Genomic DNA, 8,422 nt, shown 5'->3' on the forward strand with positions numbered 1-8,422 from the left:
CACACACACCCGTGCACACACGGACACACACACGGACACACACACGGACACATACACGGACACACACACGGACACACACACGGACACACACAAGGACACGGACACACACAAGGACACACACACACGGACACACACACACGGACACACACACACACGGACACACACACGGACACACACACGGACACACACAAGGACACACACACACGGACACACACACACACGGACACACACACGGACACACACACGGACACACACACGGACACACACATGGACACACACATGGACACACACACGGATACACACAAGGGGGTAAGTGTGTAAGTGGTGGGGGGGCATCATGAATACCAATTTAGCTCGGTGGATTTAGGAGCTTTAACGAGAGCATCACTGAGGAATTTACTGCCACGTTCCTGATTTCCATATTAATCAGGCTGGGAGGGAAGCAGAGCACTGGGAGCACTGGGGAGGGCTCAGTGCCTGCAGCTGATCTGATTCAGGAGTGGAATCAGTTCAAAGTTTAGCTTAGAAGCAGTTCTGATGTTTTCAAGGCAGATATTCAGGAGTTGTGACTGAAGCAGTGTCAGTGTCCGGTTCTGACCCGGTTCGTGGTTCTGACCCGGTTCCGGCTTGCAGTCAAACAGAGTGATGGTAATCGCCTGACCTGACGTTGTCTTCAGGCTCCGGCTCGCTGTCGCTGTCCTCAGATTTCCTTTTGACTCCTCGGTCTGTGCCGTCGCTCACGCCTGCAGACGACTGAGCAGGGCAACAAAACCCACAAACAGCTGCAGTCAGTGGGTTATGGCAGAAATATAAATGATTGATTACTTATTAACTGAGGCCTGTGGGCAGATCTGCTCCGGAACCAGCTGTTCTAGAAACTACTGAGTGTTCCTGAATAGAAAATAATAAATAAAATATACAGTCTGCACTGTCAGTACCTTCATGTTTCCCTTTGAGTTTAAATGTTTAAAAAATATTCTAAATATGTAAAAAGAAAGAGAGAGAGAGAGAAAGAGAGAGAGAGAGAAGTGTGAGTGAACACACCCTGCCTCCGTTCCTCATCATGGACTTCAGGGACTGAGCTGCATCCTGCAGGAGAAACCAGACAGAAACAAACGATTGGAGAAAACGAGGATTTAAACTCTGCATTCAGGCTGAACTCGCCTCCAGAATCCGTCCCTGCACACCGATGGGATTCCACTCACAACCTCAAATCTTTTCTGCTTCAGACATTTCTATGGTTCATCATCTTCATTTATCATACTGGGAAAATTAATAAAAACAACCTGCAGAGTGGGCGGAGCCTTCTGACCACAGAGACAACGCTACCCAATTACTACCTGACTGCTAAATGAGCGCTACCTGAACGTTGGCTGAACATTAGCTGATTGCTAGCTGATTGCTACCTGAATGTTAGCCGATTGCTAGCTGATTGCTAGCTGATTGCTAGCTGAACGTGAGCTGATGCTACCTTGTTGTGCTGCTCGACCGACTGCATCCTCATGTCGTAGGCCTGGTAGCGGGCGTTGTGGACCGGCTCAGGACGGTCCCTCCTGCCCAGGGCCTGGGGGGCGAACTGACCCGAGGTCATGAAGGCCGGACCCTGCTGCTCGGCCTGTGGGAGGAGAAAACGCATGATGCACCCAGAAGACGGGTCAGAGGTCAGGACCAGCAGCTGGACTCACCTTCATCCTCTTCCGTTTCTCCTTGTTTCTCCTCTTGAAGTTCTCCTGCAGGAAGAAAGAGGAAGTTTAGAGGAGCAGCGACAGAACGCGGTTCCTCCGTCCTCCAGCGTCTCACATCGTCCTCTTTGCGCTTCTTGAAGATGTTGTCCTCAGCCACGCCCACCGCCTGCATGATCATCTCCACCCGCTCCAGGTTCACGAACCCATTCTGTGTCAGGTAGCCCTGCAGAAGAACGCCGGAGGTCAGAGACAGACCAACCGGACCGGGTCTGACCAGACCGGGTCGGATACTCACTCCGGTCTTGTGCACCACGTCCTTGTAGATGTTGACCAGCCGGTCGATGGCGCCCTCTCTGTGGGGACGACAGGGCATGAAGATTTATTAACCGGATCTGAGACTCCAGGCTGGTTCTGCTCCAGTAAATAATTGTATTTTTTGGAGCATTCTTTGAGTCCAGAAGCTGATTTTTACATAATTTATTTCTGATCATCTGGAAACCTCAGATCAGCTGCTTGACTAGACCAGAACCAGCAGTTTTCTTATTGGTCCGATTCATTGAGTTTTTGAACTGTTCAAGTTCATGCTCTTATTTTGAAGTCCATTTAGGTAGCAGTTCTGTTTCCTCTTATATTCTCCACCTGTGATTTGCTGCAGCAGTTGGCGTTTATTCTGTACCCAGAATGCATCACTGTGTGGAGATCTGCTGATGTCCTGTCCTGTGGTGAGCTAGGCTAAATCAGTAGCAGAGATAGCAAAACTAATCCATGAAAGGTTTGTTCTAAAGAATCATTTCCTGAGGATCAAACCTACAGGAATGTGTGTAATGACAAATACAGCCCTGTAGGGGGTGATGTACCATGTTAGCACATGTGTTAGCATTGAAACAGTTTTAGCATTAGCTTCCACTAAATACAGTGCTGGTATAATTCTTTAACATTTAGCTTTTGCTACATACTGTGATAGCATAGTGCTTTAGCATTAGCCTCTGCTGAGCATCATGTTGATATAGAGCTTTAGCGTTAGCCAAACTAAAGCTTATGATTACTGCTTTAGGGGTAGCACAGCTAACAGTTTAGCTAGTGATGCCATAGTTTTCCAGACTTTTCAAGTTCATGTGGAAATCCGGTCCGGTCCGTGTTTCTGCTTCAGATCATTTCAGTTTTATTGGATTCAACAGAAAACCTCCAGAGAGGAACGTCAAACGTGTTTAAAATGTTTCCATCCGACAATCACAGAGTCTCATTTCTGAACCTTGTTAGCTCAAAGCCTCTGCAGCAGCAGAACGGCAGCCTGAGCAGAGGAGCAGAACCAAGGCGCCGATTTAAAATGCTAATTATGGATCCTGATTAAAATGCCAGGCTCATTCAGAGGATCAGGCAGGATTAGCTGATTAACTGGAACCTGATCGGCACCGAGAAACACCGAACCAGACGGGGCGCCGCTGCCATCAGAACCTCTAAGATCAGAACCTCTAAGATCAGAACCGCTGCCATCAGAACCTCTAAGATCAGAACCTCTAAGATCAGAACCGCTGCCATCAGCTGCTTCTCACTCCAACTAGAGGCCGTCTGCTGCCCTCAGACTCATGTTAAGGTTTTTATTCAAATTTAGAAAAGCTAAACTTGAACTAGTTAAACCATCTGATAAATCACCACAAACAGCCAAAGATAAAAACTGAGAAATGATTAAAATAAATAAACTCAAGCTGCTGAATGTTAAATCATTTTTTGCTCATTTCTACAGTTTTATAGAAAAGTTTTCCTCGTCAGCAGGGATTAAATGATCCAGATTAACATTTACATCATCATTAAATAATTATTCCAATTATTGTCCGATGAGGAAATAGTTTAACTTCCTGCAGACTCACCTGATCTCCAGGGAAGGAAGGTGAGGCAGGAAGTCGTTTCCCACAAAGAAACACATGAAGACCCAGTCGTCCACGCTCCTCTCAAAGTCGAAGGGGAACGGCAGGCTGGCCATGGTCAGCTCTCTGGACAGGTACTGACCACACACACAACACACACCCAGCACTGAGCTGCAGGTCCATGGTTCAATTCCACATACAATCAATAAATGTTTGGTTTGGATCCTCCATGTTTATCTGACACCAACTACAGAACCTGAACTGGATCCTGACTAAAACTGGACCGGAGGGATGAAGAGTGATGAAGAGTGACGGACCTCCCTCAGGACGCAGAGCCTGATGAAGATGAACTCCTGCTCGGCTGCAGGCATGGCGCCGGCGAACTCATCATGCTGAAAGAGAGAGGGATTTATTTTAACTATTATTTAAAGACAAAAAAACAACAACAAAAAATAAATGCAAAGAATAAACATTTAAATTAAAAATAAATATATTTTAAATATAATGATGAAAAAATGCTAAATACAAAAAATGTAAACACATAAAATACAAGGAAAAATACAAAAATATAATAAAAAGAAAAAAATACCAAAAAGGAATAATACAGAATAAAAAAAAAAGAAAAAAATAACTTTAAAGAAAGCCCCAACAAAGACAAGGAGACTCCCAGCAAAAGTGAATACAGTGCAACACAGTGAAGTGCGCGGCGGGTGCAGGCGGACCTCTCCCTGCTTCTGGCGCGCCACGCCCTGGCAGTCCTTGATCTCATGGCCCGTCTGGTTGCACAGCGAACACGGCCGCGGCTTGTTGGGCTTGAACTCCTCCCTGATGATGGTGAAGTTTGGCTCATGGGTGGCCAGGCCCAGCATGATGAGGTCAGCTGGGGAACAGAGTAGAACCGCAGTAGAACCAGGACCAGGACCGGAACCAGGTCCAACAGAGAGAGGTCTTACCGTCGGCGCCGCACAGGCAGTGGTGTGTGTTCGGGTCGTGGTTGGGCTGAGCTGTAGAGGAGACGCCTTGTTAGTCTGTGTGTGTGTGTGTGTCTGTGTGTGTGTGTGTGTGTGTGTGAGTGTGTGTGTGTGAGTGAGAAAATCTCTCCCGATATCAACTTCCATGTTTTTCACATTTCTGTTACTAAATATAAAAACTACATTAAATCCTTTAATGAGATAAAAAAGGTTTTTACGTTTTTGCTCGGCTGCAGGTTTTCTGCCAGGATTTGTTTATTGTTTAGTTCACCGTCTTTTAAAACATCAGTTTAAACTTGCTTCCATAATAAAGCTCTTAAAATTTGAATTTATTTTGCATTTTTATTATTTCATTTTCTTTTAAATTATGTATTTTAGGCGGTTGGTATACTTTTTGTGTCTCATGTCATTTATGATTTTTTTATGTAAATCACTGTCACATTAGTTTAAAAAGGTTCTATGCAAATAAATGATTGTTATTCTATGTTTATGGTGCCACGGCTGAGCGGGTCTGTGCAGAAGTCTCGGACCGTACCTCTCTGTCTCCTGATGAAATCCATGATCTTGTGTTCTCCTTCCCCTGGAACGCTGGCGTCAGACAGGAAAACCTGGACAGGAACAAACGGATCGGAGTGAAATGCATCGTGTCCGGAGTGCGGTTCTGTCAGAAGAAACTCACCGCCACATTCTTCCATCCCGGGTCATTGCTGAGCCGCTCCGCCACGTAGTAACGCAGACACTGAGCCAGGTTATCCATGAACTCTGTGCCCTGCAGAAACATGTGACCTTTAACCCCGCAGACACCAACCAATCACAGCCAGCGCAGCACTTACAGGAGTGATGCAGTTGCTGTCGAATCGCTCCTTGATCTCCTCTGATGGAAGATATCCTCCTGCCAACAAGCAGAAGCAGAGTGAGCGGAGCTTCACCTCACAGGCGATTCCTCTCATTTTCTAATTGTTCACGTCATCATTCTGACAAAAACACTTCCTACTCTTCTGCATGTTTCAATATAAGGCGTTTGATTACAACAACTATAAAAAAAATCTGTTAGATTATTTTAACGACATATCTATTGATCGGCATTTAGATTATGTTATACATATTTCTCATTCATCACAGATCAGATTTCTGGTTCTATGATGTAAAACAGATGATTCCTGCTAACAGTTCATGAATCGGTTCATGTGAAACATAACTATGTGCAGAAAGAAGAACATGAGCAGCAACGAGTTCAACTAGTCGCCATCGTTGATCCATTTCTGCAGACGAAGGAAAATAGTCACAGTGGTTCCCTGTTTCTCTGGAACAAAGAGGAACAGTGAAGCCATGATGGCTGACTGCTGCTCCACCACATCGCCCAGACCTGGAGCTGATTCTGGACCCCATAAGGCAGGTTAAACATGTCACACACCTCTCTGGATGATCTCCTCCCTCATGCGGTTCTTCTCCTCCGTCAGCTCCGCCCCCTCCTTGGAGGCTCGGAACCGCCGGGAGCGCTGCTGGTTCATTTTGGCCCGAGGAGCCTGAGGAGTGGCCAGGAGAAGGCCCGTGAACCGCGGTTCTCAGAGGTTTGATTCAGACATGAGGGACTCACCACTCCGTCGATGGCCATGTAGAGAACCCGCCTGGGCCGCACGATGTTGAACAGGCGGTCGATGTACTCGAATATCGCCACCATCATCTCATCCTCATTCTTTGGAGCAGGCCTGGAAAAAAAACAAAAAAACATCTTTACTTTTCATTCTGAAGCCAAAAAGTTTCTATTTCTAACTACATGAGAGCCGAGCTGCAGAATCAGGTTCCTACTTGTCCTCAGGGTGGGTGCACGGGTGGATGATCCCGTTCATGTCCAGGTACAGGTTATCAAACTCCACCTCGTTGGGGTTCGGCTTGGTCGTGTCCACCGGGATGCGAACGCCGTTACACTCCTTCCCCTGTGGAAAAAACCAACTGGTTTCACTGGGATACGAGATAAAACCATGAGAAGGCAGCTGATCGTCCTGAAACAACCAGAACTTGTTTCTGATGAGGAGCAGATGCTCCAGAAAACCCGCCTGTTCCACGGGAACCTGATCACGTTGATCCGTAAACACAGCTGCTACAACTGCTGCTTTACTCCACAAACAGTTTAATGTTTCCAGACTGAAACTGGAGGATAACCCGGGATATTTCTCTTAACATGTCTCCTTCTCCTGGTTTAAACAGATTTAAACGGGTTCATGAACGTTGAAAGCTGTTTAATTATGTCTCTCCAGGCTGGCACATGAAGCCAACCCGGGTTGTTTTCCGTGCTAACGATGCTAGCTCACCTTCTCCTCCACACAGTGGACGATTATCGACGGGTACTTCCGGCTCAGCCAGCGGAAAAAAGCCGGAACTCCCATATCTGCAGACTTTTTTGTGTCGGTTTATAAAATCCTAAAAGGTTAAAAAGGACCACGGATGAACTTCGGATCCGGTTCTGGGCTCTGCTGCGCTCCAAAGCTGCGGCTACATGCTGTTACAGAAGCAGCTTTGCGAACTTTCTCCGGGTCAAATCCACCACTTCCGGTTTGGAGCGACAGCTCCTGCAGCGCCCCCAGTGGACGGAAGTCTCAACAATAGTAATTATTGGATAGAAAAGGATAATAATGGGCCTTATTGTTTTATCGTCATCATCACCACTGGATTTAGCACAATATCATTATTAATATATTTTTTAAAATAAGTTCAATAATCTCCATATTTTGACATTTCCACACAAGCTTAGAACTTCAAACTTTAACAGAAATTTTGAAGGTTTCCGTTTCATAAAGTCCCAGTAAAAACCCTATAGGTTGAAGTTGAACTTCTCAGAAAGGTTCTGTTAACCCGAACACATGGAAAGCACCGAACAACACAAACTGTTCATGTAATTAGTCAGATTTAAATTACAAAAATACTAAATATTATATAAAGTGGATGCGTGATAATCAATAATGTCTGTGGATTTCTCTGAGCATCAGTTAAATTTAACTGAACAACCTGACTTCAGCCCAAAGTCTTTGTAGCTCTTTATGTTCTTATTTAGCTTCAGGTGAAACTAATTTGGATCAAACTGATAAAGACGGAGATTTAATTGAGTTATTGTGAAAAGCTTGGCAAACATTAAACTTTTAAATGTGAAACAGACTTAAATGTCCTCCAGCGGGTTTTCTGATCATGGAGGGAGACGAAGCCACCAGCTTCTCCTTTTCATGATTATTGCAGCACAAAGCTGCTGACGGAAACGCTCGGTCTGTTCTGACGAGACTTTCCATAAACCGTTACCGTGGTTACCGTGGAGCTGCAGGTGATTGGCTGAAAGCAGAGAACAGAAGAAGAGCTGGACTCTGAACCATCAACACAGAAAACCGGACAGAATTCAGCAGGTTTCTGACGGAGGGAGAGCGCCCCCATGAGGAAGGTTTCCGCCAGAAAGAGGCTTTCACCACAGATCAGGACAGAAATTCATGAGGAGGAAAAAGAAACTGGCTTCAATGTTTTTATAAGCAAAAAGCAAAACGCTTCAAAACTGGAGCGAATCGGACGTTAATTTATCAAGTTCTGCTGATTAAAGTTTTTCAAAACAATTTGAAAAAATGAAGTCTGAAAAATATATCAAACTGCACAAATTATAAAAAGCAAAAATGGGAAATGGAAATTGGATGAGGAAGAGGATTGGAGTGGGCTATTAGAACAGTCACAAACCATGTTGATTTCTACAAACCATACAGACTCAATTTAATATATTCCATAGGACATATTACACTCCGTATGGATTGAATAAGATGGACAACAACATTTTTCCCAAATGTCAGAGATGCAGGTGACCGATGGGGACCTTGGTATTGTCCAATAATAGGAAACTTTTTGAAACACATGATTGAGATCACATCAA

General features: G+C 45.1%; 1 protein-coding gene across 1 annotated transcript in view; it reads right to left on the reverse strand.

The window, feature by feature from the left end:
• The window catches only part of xrn2 (5'-3' exoribonuclease 2), a 20,717-nt gene extending 13,653 nt beyond the window's left edge, over positions 1–7,064 (reverse strand). Inside the window, exons 1-17 of the mRNA XM_015039521.1 lie at positions 6,834–7,064; positions 6,331–6,458; positions 6,119–6,230; positions 5,936–6,047; positions 5,355–5,413; positions 5,201–5,290; positions 5,057–5,129; positions 4,504–4,554; positions 4,273–4,430; positions 3,868–3,942; positions 3,554–3,687; positions 1,981–2,038; positions 1,801–1,908; positions 1,686–1,730; positions 1,472–1,615; positions 1,045–1,089; positions 662–753 (exon numbers count right to left, since the gene is read on the reverse strand). Coding sequence (XP_014895007.1) covers positions 662–753; positions 1,045–1,089; positions 1,472–1,615; positions 1,686–1,730; positions 1,801–1,908; positions 1,981–2,038; positions 3,554–3,687; positions 3,868–3,942; positions 4,273–4,430; positions 4,504–4,554; positions 5,057–5,129; positions 5,201–5,290; positions 5,355–5,413; positions 5,936–6,047; positions 6,119–6,230; positions 6,331–6,458; positions 6,834–6,908 — 1,559 coding nt within the window. The 5' untranslated portion in view covers positions 6,909–7,064. The remainder of the gene's footprint in view (positions 1–661; positions 754–1,044; positions 1,090–1,471; positions 1,616–1,685; positions 1,731–1,800; positions 1,909–1,980; positions 2,039–3,553; positions 3,688–3,867; positions 3,943–4,272; positions 4,431–4,503; positions 4,555–5,056; positions 5,130–5,200; positions 5,291–5,354; positions 5,414–5,935; positions 6,048–6,118; positions 6,231–6,330; positions 6,459–6,833) is intronic.
• Between the last annotated feature and the right edge of the window lie 1,358 nt (positions 7,065–8,422).

This window comes from Poecilia latipinna, unplaced genomic scaffold (genome assembly GCF_001443285.1).
Source record: "Poecilia latipinna isolate Pla-1442-1.1 unplaced genomic scaffold, P_latipinna-1.0 Scaffold475, whole genome shotgun sequence".
NCBI classification, from domain to species: Eukaryota; Metazoa; Chordata; class Actinopteri; order Cyprinodontiformes; family Poeciliidae; genus Poecilia; species Poecilia latipinna.